Below are 21,569 nucleotides of genomic sequence, written 5' to 3' on the forward strand. Positions count from 1 at the left end.
ACAAGTCAGTTAGCCAAGCCCAAATCTCATGCAAAAATCTCTAAGGTGTCGTTAAAAGGAGAAAACCAGCTTGCCAATAAACCTTGAAAAAAGAAGGCTTAGGGGAGACCTTATAACCATGTTCCACTATTTAAAGGGTGGCTACAAAGTAGATGGAGACTCCCTTTTTACAAGGAGTCACATGGAAAAGACATGGGGTAAGGGGTACAAGTTACTCCTGGGGAGACTCTGAATAGACACAAGAGGAAAATTTTTCACAATGAAAACAATCAGCCATCGGAATAGCATCTCCAGGGAAGTGGTGGATTCCCCAACATTGGACACTTAAGATTCAGCTGTATAGATGATCCTTGAGGTCCCTTCCAACCTGGTATTCTATGATTCTAGTAGACTTTTATTTTTAGTTAGTTGTTTTGGTTTTATCTCCTTCCTTTTTTTTTTTTTTAATAACCTGAAAAATGCAGATTGCAATACATATACAGCAATACTTTTTCACATCCAGATATCATACCTGTGTGAAGTATTTTCCATCTTGTTTCAGGACTTTCATTGAGAGGTCAAGAATCAACCGCAAAAATTCCCACGTGGAATCTGCATACAGAGTATGATTTAAAAACAGAACAGCATGTTACTGGCTTGTTCGCTAAAAAAAAAAAAAACCAGTAAAAAAATCCACATAACCCATATACAATGGTAATAATAGTAGGAACTGTCTTTGTTTTTCTTCACAGTAATTTTCAAGATGTTTCCAAGAAATTATACAGTGAGGAAAAACTTACTGGACTGTGAACTCCCCGAATACTTTCTCAAGAATTACATGAGTTCATATTATTCTGGAATAAGAGCACAGTTTAAAAAAGTCCTAGGCACTTGCTAAATTTCATTTGCCAACATTCAAGAAGAACAGATGTGTTGCCACCGTTCTTTGCCTCTCAGATTTGCTATTAAAAAGGCAAGAATCAAAGTAATTTTTGTTGCAAACTGCCAACTATTATGCAGCAGAGGGGCAAAAACATGCAAAATCCTCAGAAGTTTAGGAAAATAAATTATAAGATTAACCTTCTTCTGGAGATGTGGAGATTGGAACAGCCGTCAGATCATTAATTACATAATCAAACATCCTTCCTTCTTTGGCATACCTCTTCAGTACGGGAATACAGTCTTCAATTAGAACCTGTAAGAATGAAGTACTGTAGCTAATCCTCAAAATGCCCTAAAACTGATCAGGTAAAAGGAACAAATGCAGGAATCCAGAGGAGGGAAAGTACAGAATTAAATATGCGTTTGATTTTAGACTCCATTTTCAACTTTTTACATCATATAAGAAGGAGGAACAGTTGTAGGAATTATGACAATGACAATATAGGCACTACAGGACTGAATTTCCCAGCTCTGTCATTGACTGCTGGGTGACCATTGTTCTACCTACCAAACGGTAACAACAGTTAGCAGTCCTCCCACATACAAGTGAAATAAAGTATTTGTATGAAGGGCCACTGACTCACGCGAAGTAGCACATGACTCTTCTGTTCATTTTTTGCATGCTTTTTTTAGCCCACACCTGTAACCTAGTACCTGTAAGAGCCTTAAGGAGGAGTAATGAAAACAGAAAGATTTCCAGTGAAGATGTCAGATTACACCTGGGCTAGTTTGTAAGCTCTGTCAGATGCAGCATGTAAAGACGTTCACTGCAAGGATGCATGAATTATTTTTTTTTTCATTTTTAATATACTAGCTGTGTAATGGTAAGAGATTTTGCCTACAAATTAAAAATTATTTTAAAATGTGTATTACAAATTCAGATACTCTCAACTTTACAGGACAACTAACTTAAATACATGCTTCTTCTATCTTTTCATCAATTTAAGGAACGATGTTTAACACTGCATTCTTACTGCTATTTTCTCTTTATTTGTAAGCTATGGCAATAAACATTCTCCTATTTCACATTCCTTAAAAGCTACATATAATTATTTTTTAAAGAGTTGTAAGATGGTGAGTTAAAATATTTTGACCCTAATGTATACTTCCAACACAAATCCCACTGCTAGCTATTAAAATTTACAAGTGTCATAAAAAAGGAAAAATTCTTTCCCAAAAGTAAGAAAAATCAGACTTTTCCCCAAAATGTTGCCATAGCACTCTTCCAGGTAGGTATAACTGTGTTTGAAATATTAACTGTAATGAAAGAAAAACAAAGAATTACCTGATAGCACTCTCCTTTCAGATTGTCTAAGACATCTCCACATGTTTTACGCATGTATTTTTTACACCCGTCGATCACCATTTGGTCAATGTTTGAAGCTGGTTAAGGCATTCTACGTTCCAGAAATAATACAGGTAGTAGTTTCTATTTCTTCAGAAAGAAATTCTCAAAGATGACATTCACAAAGGAACAGTAAGATGTGTATCTTGGTATACATATTGCAATAACCAATCTTATGTGTTTGCCTCCAGATTCAGCCAGAGGTTTAGGAAGTGCTTATTTTTGTTTTAAAACAGTATTTCTCGTACCTTAGGTTACTGTTACTGTGAAAGCTTAAAACGTGAACAATAGGATGGCGTATTTAAAAACCCTATAAAGCTAAACTAGGTTAAGACTATAATCCACATTTTAAAAACAATTATTTTTAGTTTCTAGCAAGGGAATCCCAAATCCTAGGATGATCAACTTTTCATATGGCAAACAATGGTTTACATTACAAGCTATTTGAACTAGAAATGTTGAAAACTTGACTAGTATCAGTATTTTTAAGACAGGATAGGAAGAGTTGGTCATTCTGCCACCAACACAATTTTCCAAGTCTTGACGTTCCTATTGATCAAACTTTTTTTGCTTCTGTTTATTTTCTTTACAAAAACAGAAGAACGCAAGAAGGCAGAACTCAGCCCAAACTGCAGACTTGACAGACCTATCATCTGTTTTCAGAGAAGATCAGTCTCATGACAGAAGTGTTCCTTTCCAGTTCTGTGTAAATGGCTACTCAAGAGTGATAGTATGGATTTGGAACTTGAAAGCACGTGCTACAGAATGATGCACAAACACGTACCCACTGGGTCTCTAAGCTGACAAAAAGAAATTTTCATTTTAGACCCTATCACTTCACACAAATCAGAACCTGACAGTTAACTGTGCTCAATGCTAAGACATCAGCAGAAAACACAGGCTGAAAAATGTTGAAACACATGTCATTTGTCAAAGGATATCTCTACCATAGTAACCATCTTTGGCTTCAGTTTGACTATCTCATATAGTATACCTCCATCACCACCTCCTAGGATTAGCACTTCTTTCCCAGTGTAGTCTTCCTTTCCGCTGCCCATTATGGCTTGAGTATATGCCAGGTCACTCTCTGCCAGATCTGAAAGGAAGGAAGAGAAAGAGTTGGACAGAAACATTACATCTTTAATTCTTCTCATTAATTGGTATTAATTTGGTATTAACACAAAGGTGGTATAATACAGACCAAAGCAAGAGCATGTACAGAAAGAAGCTAGCTCTCAGAGACGGTCCAGGTAACGGGAGGTTGGTGATTTACCAAAGCTAATGAGAAGCTAGTGCTGCAAGAGACAAACCAGGAGGTTTTTGAAAGCACACTCTGGACCCCAACTAAAAAGAGCAACCTAGATGCACCCCAGTGGATCCCTGGACAGAAGCTAAGTATGACCGTTAATACCTAACCGCTGAAGGGCCCTGAAGCGTGCCTTCTGCTGACTTGTTCACCATTAGGTTCAAAGCAGGCAGTAACATTTCTACGCTGTAATAACAGATCTGATCTACAAGGGCACAGTTTTGTGCAGCAGCACACCATGGCACATTCTATCATTCTGCCTGGCAATCACCCTTTGCTTCTAAGTGCAAAACAACAAAATGACACAAAGCAGTATTTTAAAATCCCAAGGAGGTAAAAAAGTAATGGCATACTTTCCTTTATACGAGGCACATTGTGACAACATTCAAACAAAACCTCATATCTATATGAAACTGATGAAAAATTCTGGCTAAAAGTGTTGAATACCTAATTTGGTGATTTCAAATACAATTCTAACTGAATTAGAAAATACCTTGCTAATGAATTCAATAACAACACTTTTCAGCTGCTATCTGCACAGAAGTCACCCTGATAGTTGCAGAAAGCTAACTGAATGGTTAGGTATTTCTGGTGATTTCAAAAAGCTATCGTAAATTTTCTTAATTACTCTGCCATTAGCCCGAAATTAGGTATTCTATCCCTAGACAACAACATACCTCATTTACCCCAGTCAGTACTTTTCAGCAGAAGTACTGAGAGATTTACAAAGCACACTCCTTGATGCCTATACTTTCTAGCAAAAAGCATTCTTGTCCAGCTTAAAAGAGCAGTATGCCATCTCCCAAGTTCACTTTCAAAAATACAAAAGATCAGCAGGCACAGAATACCAGATATTAAGACCCTCCCATAAAGGCTGAGTCACTCAATGTAAGAGTTCAACTGAGCATTTCGAAGACAACAGTCAAAAGATGCTCACCAACAAAGAACCTAAATGGGTTAAGATACAAGTATCTTAACCTGTCCTGTATCTCACCAAGCAGGTAATTCCCTTAAAAGAACTCAAGGGAGCAGCACGATTATCCACACACACATCAGCTCCTACTTCTTCTTATTTCTTTAGAATTCCACTGCGTTTTGAAGACTGACAAAGTAGCATGTTTTACTGTCAAAGAGAAGCCCTCAGGAGGTTGGACTTGCAAGAAACAGGTAAAAGCTCATACAAACGAAAGGGCTAGAATAAGCTCTGCTAGGGAAGACTCTGACTTCTGGTGTCCTGTGCCACCTTCCACAGCAAAGACAACAACTTTAGAAAAATAAGAAATCTGTTTTGGTACTCTAGATTTTACATTGGCCAGCCTTTCTGATTAAAATACTTTATATACAGGAACAGATATATGAGTACATGCATATATGTAGCTTCCTGCATCCATGTACCTTCCATGACCCTTAGTAATCTACTAAAACTGTGCCATAGCAAGATTGTAGCAAGTGTTGTTTTCTATTTCACATAAAGGATCCTCGAGATACTTACTAACATCCCCACTGAGGATAAGAATATTCCCAAACTGTTTTGAATGCAGAATTTTAATATTCTGAAAAGGTGAATCTTCATCATAAACAACTTCATCTATGTCATACTCCACCAGGCGCCCATCAGCTGTGGGCCAGTATCTATCAATGACACCTCCTCTCAAAACGGCTGGCAATCTAGAAAGAAATAATAATAAAAAAAAAGATTACAAAACATTTGAGAATGTTTTTTGTTTTTTTTTTTTTTTAAATTCCCTCTAAACAGCCTGTGGATTCACCATAATAAAGAATTACACTTCTAAAAGGGATCTAAGAAAACTTGCAAGATGTAACACTCAATAGATATAAGAAATCTATCAGCCATATGTTAAAAATACATAACTTGCTAAGACACAGATGAAATATATATGGTTCCTCTTTATGACAACTTCTACACAATGTGCCTGTGAATCTCTCTCTACCCTAAGAGAGAAGATTTACATAACATACCAGTCTCTGCAGAAGAATCAGCTCATGACTAGAAATGGATACAATACAAAAGCAGAATGCAAACAAAAAAACATGACAAAACCTTTTCCCACCTTCAACTCAGGTAAGAAGGTGATTTCTTTTAGAAGGGTAAGATACACTAATCTCAAGTTGTACTGAGAGACATTTTAAATAAATACACAAACACAAAAAGTGAACTATTACAGTGTTTCAAATTGAGTCAGGTCACCCTGCAATGTATATGCACAATCCTTAAGATCAGCTGACAGTTTGCATTAATTTTAAAAACTGGTTCAAGCATCTACATAGATTGGTTTGAGTTTTGTTGTTTGGTTTTTTTAATTCCATACAGAAGTATCTTGGTTCAGTCATTATTTCACCTGTAAAGACAAACTATATTCGAATAGGCAGTGAATGATCCAACTGATTGCATTCCACCTTAAGCAAAATGTGCAGGCACAGAGTTCATCAGGTTTCACACACACACACACACCCCCCAGAGAATTAAGGCTTTTTTTTTTTTCCAGGAGGGTATAGCAGACCAGACATAGACAAGCTGCTTCTAAATGCACTAGTGATTCTCAATAAACACTTCAGAAGTACTTTCTCCCCTCAGTGAGCCGCAAGATGGCAGCACATGGTGAGAGGAAGAGCCTCCATTCACTACCTCAGGACAACAAAAAAGCAGGAACAAGTTTTCCAGCAGCATTAAATCTAGTGGAGCTGCATGTGTGAAGCTAACACCAGCAGGATTCAAAGCAAATTTAAAAAAAAAAAAAAAAAGTTGAAGGGTGTGTGACAAGATCCACACCAGATCCACCATTCTAGGAAGTTCATCTTCCTGTACAAAGGTAACCCAATCAATCTAGATCACTTCAGGCATATTTTTCCTGATCAATTTTTAAAAAGTTCTTATCATAGGGATTCCACAAACTCCCAATATCATATTTCAGTATTCAAATATCTTCAAAGAGAAAGCTTCTCCCCCACATACACAAGATTATCTATACTTGTACACTGTGCACCAGGTAAGGCTTTACCAGGACAAAGTAAAGCAAGATAACTTCCTCTTTGTTACATATACATAGTTACATATAACTGTTCAACACAAAAAATAACATTCAGGGTATAATGTCACTTTCCAAATAACCAGTGGGATGTGACCCAGAGGGTATGATTCACGCCCTGACCTATCCCCCTGCCACCCTTGGCTCCCCAGCCCTTCCAGAGCAGTCTGCTCCTGCTTCCAGGTTGCATTTCTCCCACCATTTCATGCAATCATTTGCAGCAAATTAAAAGAAATAATCCTTGCCCAAAGTGACAATACTGAAGATGGGACCTGGACAGGCTGGAGAGGTGGGCCCAGATGAACCTCATGAGGTTCAACAAAAAGCAAGTGCAGGATTCTGCACCTGGGAAGAAACAATCCTCAGTATAAATACAGACTGGGGGATGAGGTATTACAAAGCAGCCCTGAGAAAAGGGACTTGGGGGTGCTGATGGATGAGAAGCTGGACATGAGCAGGCAATGTGCACTTGCAGCCCAGAAGGCCAATCACATCCTGGGCTGCATCAAAAGAAGTGTTGCCAGCAGATCCAGAGAGGTAATTCTGCCACTTTGCTCTGGTGAGACCTTACCTGGAGTACTGTGTGCAGGTCTGGAGCCCTCAATATAGAAAGGACATGGACCTGATGGAGCGGGTCCAGAGGAGGGCCACTAAAATGATCAGGGGGTTGGAGCACCTCTGCTATGAGGACAGGCTGAGGGAGCTGGGGTTGTTCAGCCTAGAGAAGAGGAGGCTCTGGGGAGATCTAACAGTGGCCTTCCAGTACCTGAGGGGGGCCTACAGGAAGGCTGGGGAGGGTCTGTTTACAAAGGCCTGCAGTGACAGGATGAGGGGCAATGGCTTTAAGTTGGAGAAGGGGAGATTTAGATTGGATATTAGGAAAAAAGTTCTTTACTATGAGGGTGGTGGAGCACTGGAACAGGTTGACCAGCGAGGTGGTTGAGGCCCCTTCCCTTGAGATATTCAAGGTGAAGCTCGACGAGGCCCTGGGCAACCTCGTCTAGTTGGAGGTATCCCTGCTGACTGCGGGGAGGTCAGACTAGATGACCTTTGGAGGTACCTTCCAGCCTGGACCAATCTATGAATTTGTAAGATGAAGCTTAACAAAATGACAAACCTCATGGTATCTTCAATTCTGCAATAAAACAATTTTAAAATATTGGGGGAAAAAACCCATATGCATAAATTCATACTTCAGGCTATTTAATGAGCAAATTATGTTTTGCTGTACTGTGATATCTTTAGCAACTATGCTGACAAGCCACATACAGAAGCAGATACAAGAACTTACCGTTTCACCCTTTTTATATTACCATGAAACAATTCTTTCATTCTTTCTTCTACTTTATTTAGAAGCTGGAAAAAATAGCAAACAAAAGAGGTGGAATTTAGAGGTGATCACTTAATGTAAAAATTAGGCTACTGGAAGGCAATAAAAAGTAGGACCTGCACTGAAAGGCTTTGAAATGTAACATTAGAAGCCTATAAGTAACTAGGTGGTCACCTTAACCTCATTACTAGCAAGAATGTGCATATTGTAGCAGGTGTCATCACTGCATTTGTCTGTCCTCCAGGGTAACATAGCCAAACCTTTCAGGCACAGCCAAAGATGGAACACAAGAACCCTGTAAGGTTTCACTACCAAAGCAGTGGCCTATTCCCCTGCAATATCCAATTTCCAGAGCCTTCGTATTGGGAAAGATGAAATTATTTTTCTTCGTGGGGAAGAAACTTGAGTATAGAGGCTCCCCATCTCTCAGATTAGAAACAGAAAAAAGTCATACACTAATACACCAGGTTCCAGGTTGAACATCACTTCTCCCTCACTGCCCTGGGTACCTGAAGAGACCCGAACCCTAACCAAGGCTACTATGTCTTTACAGCTTTTATAGCAAAGAACACAAGGCCCAGGACATGCAAAAGAGAGAGAGAGTGTGTTTCTGTGTGTGTACGCACGCACTCATATGTGTATGCAGCTACGATAGGTGTTACTACTCCTCATATGTAAGCATTCAGGTTTAAACTAACTTTGATATTTAAAAATCTTTTACAGAGATATACTTTGATAGACCTGAAAAGAAGGAGCTCCCCATGCAGTTTAATAAGCCTAATAAAATAAGCATCACTCATACCTGATCAACTTCCTCTCTTCCTTTTGTATGATCATTGAAGCTCTGCAGATCCACCAACACTAATCCATGGGGGTGAATTCTCAAATTGGCAAAACTACAAAATAGAGACAGTGATAACGATTTTATTATCAAAAAATCAGAGCGAGGAAAGAAAATCTGAAACAAGTTATATTAAATTGAAAATACGTATTTCTTTTTCCAGCTGTCTGTAACTGTTGCCAGTGCCAGCTCCGGTCTTCCTCTGCAAGTTAGTAAACAGCAAACACAAAGTTGCAAGAGTATGCCAGTCACTACGTAACTAAAAATCAGCAGGCAGCAAGGCAGTGAAGCAGGGTGTTTAAACCAGAACAGCTATGGTACAAGGGAAAAATATTTAAAGAACTGGGACTAGCAGGAAGTATAAGGCTTGCTTGACCAGATGTGTTGTGTTGGTTTTGTTTTTTACTTGAAATCAAGCCTCAAGAAAACAACTGGATACATTCCTTCCCCTCTATTTCCCTTATCACTTCTTGAGATTGGACTTTTTGTTTCATTGTTTTTGTTCCTTTTTTATAAACTTTATAGCAACTATTCACAGAGACAGTGTTCACATTCAAAGCTGAATAAAAATTTGTAAGCGAGAAACAGTTAAGTGTCCTGGAGCAAACCACAGCTTTGACTGTAAACGAAATTACAACCGCAAACTCTCATTGATGGATACAGATGCAAGACAGACAAAACTCCTACTGAATATTGTATTTATTACAGGAGCATTTAAAGACCAAAGAGCAAGGCTTCACCATGCTAGGGTGTTGGATGGACAAATAAAGGACTTTCAAGAACTTGGAACAAACAAAAGATTAGGACGATGGAGAAGGACACAAGAAAACAAAAACAGAGTAGTAGAGGCTATCTTCCCATACTGGAGAGAGAAGACAAAAAGAAACAAGGCTACAAGAGGATTACGTAAAGGAAGGACAGGGAAACATCCAGTGAAAGAAGCGGGCAGAGGAAGGGACGGGAACAGGAACAGTCGAGGCAAGAAAGAAGGGTATTCGGGGACGTAAGTTCATTAGTACAGCACAGAGAAACCCCAGATAAACCTGTATTCAGTTCTCTGAATGCCCCTTTCTCTGCCTGTCTGCTCTTATCACCCCACTAGGCCTCAAGCACAAAACACAAACCAACTCTTGTTGAGACAAAAAAGTTCAGTTGACCTCCCATCTCCCCACCACCCCCACCTTTTTTTGTCCCCTCCAGAGCTCGTTTTCTAAACTGTCCACCTCAGTATGAACACCACCTCTCCCGTGGTGGTGAGAACTTTGGCCAGCAGACACCCTTAGCTGCAGTCAGAGAGAAAATCCTGAATACTCTGTATTATCTGAAGATTATAGTTTTCAGTAACTGCAAAATGATCAAATTATGAAATGTGCTGAAGTGATTGAAGAATAAAAACACTCTTGCTGGCTTTGGACAGCAGTGATCTGTAGCTGTGATGTGTTTACAGTTGACAGAGAAACCAGATTGTCACCCACTTCTCTTCAAGAGACTAGCCTGGCAAGCATCAGGCTCTCCTGAAGCCTTTATGCACAGGTCTTGCCTTCAAGAAGAAAGACATTTCTACACAATATGCACCTGCACACCGTGCTTCTCCCTCCCAGCTACCTGAAGATTGTCACAGTCTTTGGTGACCCTCCCTACACCTCAGCGATCGTCCACTAGGTGTCCTCCTTACAAGTGTTTTTGATTAGAAACCAGAAAACGGCTGTACTCCCAATGGCCATTATTCTGTAACATGCCCAACAGGAGAGGGGAAAAATAGGCAGAAGTGTTAGGACAAACAGCAAGATGCCAGGAGACAATTTTTTTTTTTTTTCCCCAAAAGGAGAGAAAAACAAAGAGCAAAGCTCACTAGATGGAAGCGCTGGTCACTCCAGCAGGTTTTGGACACGACCATTCACAGCAAAAAGGGACATTTCTGGTGAAGTCAATAGACCTGCTCCAGGCCCTAAGAGCTGCAGCAGGACAGACAGAAACGAGCACCTGCAGTTTCGGAGACAGCAGATACCAAGCTCTCTGAAATCTGGCACAGTGCCAGAAATATTTGCACTGTTAGAAAAACTTCTCATCGGTTTATTCCCATATTCCAGGGGTTGCTGTTTACAAAAATAAGCAAGAGATTTATCATCCCATGACTTGAGTTCCCTTTTAAATTCCTTTCCTACAAGACTCACATAGTTGTCGTAAGATTTGACAGCTGACATTGTCTACACTTCCCCTGGGACTGCATGAAGTTATTTCCTCAGTATGTGATGTTACTGCCTTTGCTTTGGGGTCTTTTTTTGGGTGAGAGGCAAAGAGAGGCAGAGAGCAGGGCTGCTCTGAAGAGCACGACCACACAACTTCGCACTTATTAGAAATTATATGGTAACATTAGAATACAGAAGACAGTAACACTGCAGAACCATCATTCATTTTGTCAAATTGTTACCTCTGCTGAAATAGTAGGGTCCTAACACCTGTGGGGGAGAGATGAAAGGCAGCCACCACACTAGAGCAGCATAGAGGGGCAAAAATTCAAGTTCTTCCCATCTCAATTTATGGTAAACAACTGGTAAACGACTGGTAAAATGGTAAATTTAATCTCAGCTAATTTATGGTAAACAACTTCGAATGAAATTCAAAATTCTGAAAGAAGCTGATACACATCCAGACTGGTTATACCCTGGTTACATACCCTGGTTACACCCCTGGTTAAAAGTCACTTGGTTAAAAGTCACTTGGTTAAAAGTCACTTGGTTAAAAATTAACACCCAAAGTAGTTAAAAACCACACAAACAGTACAAGTGTACATCCAGAAAGGCAACCAGACAAGTAGCATTAAGGCAACAGCAGCAGGCCAAGGCTGAACCCACAGAAGACTTAAGTAGCTTCAATCAGTAGAGAGCAAAGGTAATGCCAGCTTTTGTTACTTTACACTTGTGTGCTTGGCAGAATGCATGAATGCAGGTTTTCAGCAGCAGCTCTTATATTATTTGGGGGAGGGCTTTAAAGACCACGATAATACAGTTTCCATTTTCTACCTATGAAAACATAGCAAAGACTACTTTACAATCCAAATGAGGGGAAAAACCTGTGAGAAAATGAAGCTTTCTTCAAAAGTCTCCTCTCTTGCATGTTGTCTTAATGAAAAATTTAATTCTTGTTTTCAAAATAAAACACCTGCTGCACCTTTGCTATGTGCTTGCATGCACTTTCACAAAAGCAGTGAGAAAAAGGCTAAGGAAGGAGTGATCCTCTCCTTCACATTAGGTAAGAATATCTGCACACTGAGAAGTGGCCCCCACTGTAACAAGGCCCCACTTGTTGTTTCACCTGCATACCTGCCAGGTCTTCCAGAGCAGTACTCAAGCTTTGTGTGCTTGCATGCAAATGAGTCTCAACTACAGAACAATTCTATTGAGTGCTGCATCTTGCATCAAGCCACCTGAACAACAGGGAACACCAGATGTTAAGAAATAAATCCCTATTGTACAAATCAAAAAGTAACCGAAACCGAGATAGATTTTGGCTGAGCAGTGTCTTTATTTAAAAAGAAGCAGAAGCAGGGAGATCAACATATGCTAAGCCAAAATGTGTATCCTACCTTAGTTAATTGGACTGAGGAGTAAGAAAATACAGGCTCAAATGTTTATTTGAAAAAGGATTTCCCCCAATAGGGGGGGAATAGAACTGGATAGACAGACAGGTACCTACAGACCCCTCTTCACCTGCCAAAGCTTTTATCTGCGGACAGACTAAAGCTTTTATCTGTGGACAGACTAACTAAGCAACCATAGTTTTTCACTATGCTGTTGTCGCTATTCTCTTTTTACAAAATAAGGAAATTAGAACTGTGGCACCTTTCATTGGTTTAAACTGCCACTGATTCCTAGCAACTGCTTCCAATTCTTCAGCCCATTTCTGCTCTCTGGGTAACTCCACGAAAAAACTACAACATTTTAGCCTGAAACAAAGAGCCAAGGAACACTCATCCCGCTCCTTTAAAATATGCTGACTAGCATATGGAATGGTTAGCAAGTGTCCTGGTTTCTTTCTAGTGCTTGCTATGGTTTTAGATTTGGTATGAAAGGAATGTCAACAACACATATTGTTTTAGTGCTTGCTAAGGGATGTTTATATTACCAAGGACTTTTTTTGACTTCCCATAGAAGCCGAGAAAGAGCACAGACAGAAAAATTGGCCAATGGAATATTCTGTACTATAAACCTAATGCTTGGTATATAAATGGGGCTTGGCAGAGGGTGGAAATTGGCTATCTCTGCTCAGGTCAGGCTGGGCAACTAATTCACCAGGAAGTGGAAGCAACTTGTGTCTTGTATATTCTTTTACCATTGTTATTTTCCTTTTCTGTTATTTTTCTATCAAACTGTCATCTTTTCCCTTTTCCCTCCTTTTCTCCCAACCCTTGGTGGGGGGGGAAGGGGAGGTGAGCAAGAGGCTGCACGGTCCTAGCTGGTGGCTGGGGTTAAGCCACAACACAAAGAGAAAAAAGTAAAAACACTCACCCCTCCCTTCATGGTGTTAACATATTCATCATCATCTCGGTGACATATAAACCGACTTCAACTGGGTAAATCTTACACTGTTGTGAACAGTGAAGTCAAATGCCAGTAGGATTACATTTCTTTAAACAGGAATTCAAACACAGAACAGAAGCTAAGAAGTGATTTGTGCATATAGGGGAGGTCAAAGCTTTTCTACAAGATAGTCTTCTACTGTGATGCTAAGTTTCATGAAGAGGGAATGTGGATGCACAAAGTTCAAGAAAAGCCACTGCTAAGTATACACACTATATAATAGTATCACTGCTTCTGAGCAAGTCCTCTATCAGAATATAGTAGTAGTTGAGAAAAACTCAACAGTTTCCAAAGATCAGCTTTAATATTTCCTCCTTACCCAAGATTTATTTAAGAACTTCTTTTAATCTGTGAAAATATACTGGGCCCTATGACTCCATACATTAAATGAGAAAGATTTCACATTTCTAACTTTTTTTTTAAACTGTTCAGCCTAAACTAGAATAAGTGACAGTCAAATAAAGCATGCTGTTAAAAGTGGCCCTGAAAACATTCTGGGAGTGATCTGAAAACACTCAGCTGAAGAAAGAAGAGCGCTGAGGCCCCAAAACTCAGAGACGGAGTTCCTCTCTTGCATGTACTACTGTTCCCCCATTCAGCATTTGGGCAAGGGGGCTGGCAAAGCAGAGAGAAGTGCATCCATCCCCATCACTAGAGACAGGGACTTCAGTGGCTCAAGTGAGCCATTTCCTGCCCTGCTCTATAGCCTTGTGTTGACAACCCCATTAGTAAATGTTTTCAGCTGAACTTCCCTCAATTAGGTCCTTTGTCAGAGTCAATCACGAAGTAAATGGACCAGGTAGAGTTGCCACATGTGACTTTTGCTTGCTTAACTTTAGACAAAGGAGAACAGGGATCTGTTGCATTGGTAATGACAACAGGAAAGCACAGCTTAATCCCCAAATCATCTCCAATTCGTTTAACAACCACAGCCCTCCGCAGGGCTGTTCACACGGTATCTTTGTCGTAGACAGCTTTGTCAATAGCACTGCCCACAATTCAGCAATCTGTACCACGGGACACCCTGCAGGCCACAGGTCTCCATTATCTCTTGCAGACTTTGGATTGTAGACACTGTTTAGCAATATATTCCTATCTCATCTCCAACATTTTTTCCTGGAATTAGTACCCAGCTCGTTATATCAGCTGCACATCTTTGTCTTGCAATGGCTCAGTCACCTTTGGCTGGTTAAAAATGTGCTTGCATGTGCAGGCTCACAGAATCCTCTATATGTTCACCAGTCCATTCTTACTACTCATGAAATGTTCATTTCTGTTTTCTTGGGTGTTTTTAACTGTCCAGTCTACTGGTTTTTAAGTGTTTGCACCCTCATTTGTTTCAGTTAACTGAAACAGCATCAACTGACAAACAGGTATGTGCTGTTTAAGGCTGCCTTAAAGCAACTGCATGTACTTTTTTTTTTTAAGTGATCTGAAAACTCAAGAAAACAAAACAAAGTTCTCCTGCACATGCTACTGTTCCCCAATTCAGTGTTTTTTCAATGGGCCTGGCTACACATAGAAGAGTACTTTAACTCGCACGACTACAACAGTAATTTGACTAGCAAAGTGAGTAATTTTGGAGGGAAATAAATCCAGTATGCTCTGGAGTTCAGACAGCAATGAATATACCAAGAGAAAGCAATAACCATTCTTTATTAATCGACATTTAGCACTGCACCAGAAAAGAGCTACCCACTTGCAAAGTGAATGATCTCCTCTTAACATTCAGCTCTTCCATGTGTGCTTGTTCTTCATTCTTCAGTTTTGAGGCTCCACCACAAACTGCAATTCCTAACTATGCTTAGGGTGCTCTCCTGGACAGCTTCTTAGAATCCCAACTATTTCCAGATCCCTGTTGTATCAGAACTCTGAAATCTTATTTCATAAGGGTTAAGTCTTATTATCAAACATAATTTTGAAGTGACAACACTTGTACAGAATATTAAGCTTTCAACAGTAATTTGATATGAAAACTAAGCTCAACTAAAGCTTTTTGACAGTTAACCACATTTCTGCTGGGGAGCCCATCCATAGTTGGATTAGTGATACAGTGAAGTGCAGTACACATGGGGGAACAAGGAAAGGCAAGGTTGCAACACCTACATATTTACAGAGAATGGGAGACTCCATGTCAAAAAAACATGTCAAATGGAGAATGATAGAGCAAGTCGATCAGCCTGTGATAATCAGGAAAGGCAGAAATGGTGCTGCAGTAGTAGAAAGCCCATTCATGTCTTGTGGCCACCTCAAGATTTAGAGCACCTTTAAGTCCACATTTTTTCCTGAAACTCAATATTCTCTATCATATTTCTCACTGAGTTGATGAGATGAATAGCGCTAGTCTAAGATGTCTAGCATATGATGCTATTAAACAGATGAGAACCAATACTTGCCTAAACAGGTTGCACTCAGCCTGGAGGGCTCAAGGAGCTGAGCTCCCCTGAGAACAGGTAGGCCACATACATGATTACACCATTGAGCCCCAGATGTCCCTTTGGCCCACATGGTATTCCTGTAGCCTCAAGACTGAGGTTTCTCCCTCAACCCACCAACTGCCATATCAAAGCATCCGGAGCAACATGAAGGCTCTGCTGCAGTCACCAGGGAAGTATTTTACATCAAGCTGACCGTATGAATTACATGCCCTGAAACATGATGTGAGGGTTGTATCTAAGAAAAGTAAGGCTACTTGACTACTTGCTACAACTGCATGACAGCAGAAGCAGCCCAAACTGTGCAGCCTCACCAGCACTGCCTTTTGGGAGAGATCTCTGGAACAAGCCAGCCCAGGACCCTGCCAGCTGACAAGCTGTTGATGTAGCCCTAAAAAGAAATCCAGGAAGCAAGCTGGCAGTCTGCAGCAGTACAGATGTTTGAGTGATTGCCCCTGCTTCGCACAGGGAACAGGGGCAAGAGACATCTAGAACCAAGACCCAACATAACAGACCCTCCCTTCTTTCCCTGCAGGAAGGCCACTAGGCCCACCTCCCCATCTTCATCTTTCACAACAGCAAGAATGCTGTGAACTATCCTCTGGTGCAAAGGCTTAAATTGCATTTAGCAGCATAGTGAGAAGCTAGATGATTCAAAATGTCATGCTGCTGGAAAGCAAAAGACCAACAACAGTAACATACACTGGAAAGAACTCGTTTGGAATCAGAACAATTGCTGAAGCTCATCTACTACAAGTGGCTTTCAGGAAGCAGCATTCTGTTCTCCCCACTTTTCTGTACAAAAACAAGTAGAAAAAAACAAATAATTTTTACCAGAAAAAGCCAGTGTCACATTTGAAAAGCTGACTGAAATACACTTAGAACTTCACAGAGCATGAGTAGGAAAGATACAAACATAGGATTAGACTCACACCAACTTACTTGTTACCATAAGTCAGGCCCTAAGTTTACCAGTGTAATTTGTCTACACCACCTTATATATATATAAAACAAAGCTGTACATACAAACATGTTCAGTAGATACAAATATGTTCATACATAGTGAACATACAGAGACAAATTCCAGCAGGCAACACCTTTACCTAGGATCTGATTTTCCTGCTAGATATATCAGTTTTCTTTCTATAATGAGAGTGAGTGCACTGACATAACTGAAAAATCCTTCGATAATTCTCATATGTTAGGAGTGTGGCCAACTGAGCTGCTTAACAAATCACTCAGAAGAGAGCCAACAAATTAAGGCTTAACTCCAGTCCTGAAGAACACTGAAGTAGGTATTTCCAAAAGAACAAAAGCAGCTGCCTCCACAGTAAGTGTCAATAACAAACAATTGATTAACTGGAAACAAATGAAGTTGTTACTAATAAATAGGCCAGATAAATGTATACAGTAACTAACCCTGACACTGTAAAGCAGCTTCAGGAAATAAAGTGAATGTGGCTTTGCTCACCAGTTTATCCCAGTAGATTCTGCTTACGTGAGTGTCACTAATGACAGCAACCACCTTTGTCCTGCTGTTAGTTACTTCAGTAGGTGCTTGAGAAGTTAAAGTGTATAATAAAGTGTTTAAAAGCACACACAAGACAAATTTTTCATCATTCACATGCTAAAGTTAGACTTAAATGTAGACACATTCAGTTGTCCTAAGAATTACATATAACTGACTTGAGCCACCCTGCATCTGGAAGGACTGGCCCTGAGACCAAGACACCATACAATGTTCCTGTATCAATGCAGCCCAGACTGCCTAATTCAACTGTTCTGATACCCAGACTGCAAGATGACATAAACAACATTATCAACAGTATTCTGCTTGTAGTCACTTTATACACAAGGCTGGTAAAAGAACAGTTTGCCCTGCCTGCACCCTAGGAGATCCAGTACAGGGAGAAATAAGTATTTCTAAGGGAGGACAGAGAGGACATAATCCATAGGAAGGAAAAGAAAATCTACTCACCTGCCGTTTTTTTTGATGTAGGTTGCTAAATAACCATGGTCTTCCCAGTTATGAACTGTTTCTGTCATTCCCTGCTCCTGAAAAATGGGCTGTAGAGCTTTAAGAACAGCATTGCAATCAGCTGTGAAATTAAGAGAAAAAAAATCAGTAAGGATTTTCCACTCAAATCAGTTCTGCCATTTTTTTTTTTTTAAGGCTGAACAGTTTTTGCTAGCAGCCTAGAGTACTTTTCTTTGGAGTTCCATCTGAACAATAGCTTTCATATACCTTCTCCCTTCCTCTCTTCCCCCCCCCCCCCAGTCCCCAAATATATTCCTCAATGTACGGGGATCCAAACAATTTTTTTTTAAAATCAGTCTTTACCCCTGAGCAAAAGTGTTTATCTACAATGGATGTAATAGGAGTACTTTTATATGGCTACAGTTGGTCACCAACTGTATCACAACCCAGACAAGTCTCTACTCATGTAGTTAGTTTTTAAAATCACTTAAAATTACACAAACAACCACCCCAGAAAGAAACCACAGTACTGACAAGAAACTTAGCTTCCTGGCCTTATGGCTTAACATTTATTTCAAAGGTATTGAAAACTAGACAGGGCAAACTACCCCATCCAGTCTGCCCTATAGAAACATCCCTTTTCTAACATCCAGGACAGAGCAAGCCCCCAGCTGAAATCTTCATGATGCTATAGAAGAGATCTCCCACTTGGAAGATTACACACTTCACTTGGAAGTAATTAAAGAAGTTACTCTGGTGATTATCTTCAAAAGCAAGCTGATGATTTGTCCATATTGTTATTTTTTCAGTCAGAATGTGCCAATTCCAGAAGCCTCAGGTTTGCTGTACACATTAGTTTTGTGAGGATGGTATTTTTTTTTTAAATAGTCTTCTTTACAATTCTAGATGCACCATTCAAATAAGCATCCCAAAAACAAGTTGCAAGTTTTGTAAGCACTTACCAGAACAGGAACAAAACTGGAAAGACTGTCACACCAGTAAGTTTGTGAGAAACCTACACAATAACAGGCCACCTCAGTGAGGTAGGTATCATTTCTGGTCCACAAACAAAACTAAGCCACTACAGTCATGCAGTATATCAATAATGTAACCAGGATTCCCTCCATAAGAGAAACCACCTGGCACAGCCACATTATAGAGGCACAGTTTATAACCAAATGCTTTAGCACTGACACATTGATCCCCTTGCCCCAACCTATTAAAGAGTTATTCCCGAAATAATTGCTTTACTCCATGCCCCCAAATACATATACTTCAGAAACCAGTAAGTGTAGCCTACAGACACAATGAGTTTCCAGGATGTTACTGATTTATACAAGCTTCAAACAAAGAAATCTATAGCAAGTAAAACATGAAGTTTGGCTCATCTATCATCTCTATGCAACTCCACAGTAGATTAAACTGAAAATTTTATTACTTGAAATCTATGTTGGCCCATCTGTAAAGCCTGGGCTCTATTACCCCTGTATGTTCAACAGGACAGACTGAAATAACAGATAAAGCATTTACTTTAGTTTTCCTCTACACAAAGTCAAGAGCAAGCCAACTCCCCAACACCTTGCCAAGGATATTTAATAGAAATGGAAAGGCCCTGCTTCTCACTGCTCATACAACCTGATCTTGAATACATGTTCTGAAATACTTTCATTTCACCTTCTACATCTCACTAACTCATGCTGCAAATTATGGGGAAATAGAACTAACAAAAAGTAAGTTCTGTTGGACAACAGTAAATGATTCAACTGCTGGCCCTTTCTCAGTTGATAACACCATTGATGATTTTTATCCTCATTAATGAAACACCCTATACACAGTCTACTACCACTACGAAGCTTTTTTCCCCCCCCTTCCCTACCCTCATGTCAAAATCTGCATTATTTGTACCTGTAAGTTTCTATGCTTCCTATCCAGCAGTCAGGTACCACCACAGTGCAGGCAATAATTTAGGCTTGGAGTACACAGTTTATCTGCCCAGTAACCACAGTTACAGTAGTAATAAGTGAGCAAACAATCAAGCCAACATGTTTTGGGGACAAAAGCATAGAAGCCTTAGAGCCACAGTTCTGAAACTGGTTCCAGTCTCTTCATATTTACACTGGGAAGGTAAATATGCAGTGCTCACTTTGAACTTGCAACTTCTAGCATGCATCAACACTCTTTTTGGGGAGGGCAAGAGCAGCTGCTCCAGTGCTAGTATATTCAAACAATTTTTGTCACTTCAGACATATGTTCCCCTCTTTTTGCTTGGCATTTGCTTCCCCGCCCCACTCCTTCACCTTATCCCTCATCTTTTACAAAATCCATGGTTATTTCCTTCCCTTACTTATTTCTTATGTCACCACCACAGTAACGTTAAACAAGAACCGAGTTTAATAATGCACAGCATACCCTTCCAAGCCAGCAAATTAGCATGAAAGCCAAATCAAACTAGTATGCACCTAACCCCCAGACCACTTCACCTCTGCAGCTCCTGCAAGATACTGAAGTATTAAGATGGAGAACAGACTCTGGAAGAACTGAAGTGCTCATACCACATTTAGCCTATCTGCTTTCAACAACTTCAAGGATTCCTGCTAGGTGCATCTTGGCAGAGGCTGCAGGACAAATCACTGATGTTTTTCTGCTCCATGAACATACTAATCCCTCACAAGCTGCTCATCATTCAGCAGTAGACTTCTTTGCTAAGTGGCCAGGCACAAGCTTGATTGAGTTCTTCCTATTAAGCGATTAACTTTAGCAAATTAAAACAACAACATGCTCTTTCATCCTTTTGGTTATACCACAAAAGATTTGCCTCAGAGGGCTAATTAATTCTCCAAAGTTGAAGACATTTTTAAAGTGTTCAAGGCATCAGTGGTTGCTTGAAGGCATCAGGAAGTTTCAGCAATCTCAGAATGCCTCACCCAAATCTACTTGCCACCACTCACTTCAAGCTCATATATGCTGTATCAAGCATTGGTAAGCTAAAAGGACAATGGTGATCAGAACAATATGGACACCTTTGAATCTACACCAAATGTTAATTCAACTAGTCTTTTTTTTTTTTTGCTGTTCAGGACACAGGAAACAAAATCTGGTTACCAAGCATGAAATACTGTTTGAAGTATTTTGTAACTATTTGTCAGAAGGAATTACAACAAAGTTTCAACTCTAGAAAATAGAAACAAAACCACCCTGTACAAGATTTGAGAGATGCATGTTTTTTCAAGAGAATTAATGCCCAGTTAAACCAGGCAGTTTTGGAATCCCAGCACAATTGAAGAGATTATCTCCAGAAGATGCAGATGTTCCTCTGATATTTTAGCAGTAAAGCAGCCATTATTTGACAGTGATCTGTGAACATAAGCACAGCTCAAAATCCAGAGTTACTGCAAACATCTAGTCTGGCATCATGCATAACACTGGCTAGTTTCACCCAGATACTCCAACACTGAGCTCAGTAATCTGCTATTGAGCCAGACTATCTCTAAAAATATTCTGGTTTAAGACCTCCTCATACCAGAGGATTGACAAAATCTTAGTAAACTATGGGAACAGATTAGCTCTCATTTGAAAATATTCACCCTGTTTCTGACTTCAATTTTCCTTACCCTGATTGTGAATCATTGTGAATCATTTCCTCTAGAAGGAAAGAATGTAACATATCCAAAACAATAGGACACATCAAAGCACTTACATATGCTTCTGCATCTCTGGTATTTTTCCCTTGGTAGCTACACTTTCAATAGAGAAAGGTGAAGAAAACACACAAATTGAGTGAACTGT

At 39.9% G+C, this 21,569-nt stretch overlaps 1 protein-coding gene across 1 annotated transcript in view; it reads right to left on the bottom strand.

Annotated features, from left to right (window-relative positions):
* The window catches only part of SMS (spermine synthase), a 49,779-nt gene that overhangs the window by 14,349 nt on the left and 13,861 nt on the right, over positions 1-21,569 (bottom strand). The window contains exons 3-10 of the mRNA XM_074168391.1: positions 17,784-17,944; positions 8,752-8,845; positions 7,911-7,975; positions 5,065-5,240; positions 3,208-3,362; positions 2,207-2,296; positions 1,060-1,174; positions 512-591 (exon numbers count right to left, since the gene is read on the bottom strand). Coding sequence (XP_074024492.1) covers positions 512-591; positions 1,060-1,174; positions 2,207-2,296; positions 3,208-3,362; positions 5,065-5,240; positions 7,911-7,975; positions 8,752-8,845; positions 17,784-17,944 — 936 coding nt within the window. The remainder of the gene's footprint in view (positions 1-511; positions 592-1,059; positions 1,175-2,206; positions 2,297-3,207; positions 3,363-5,064; positions 5,241-7,910; positions 7,976-8,751; positions 8,846-17,783; positions 17,945-21,569) is intronic.

This window comes from Numenius arquata, chromosome 1 (assembly GCF_964106895.1).
Source record: "Numenius arquata chromosome 1, bNumArq3.hap1.1, whole genome shotgun sequence".
Classification (NCBI taxonomy): Eukaryota; Metazoa; Chordata; class Aves; order Charadriiformes; family Scolopacidae; genus Numenius; species Numenius arquata.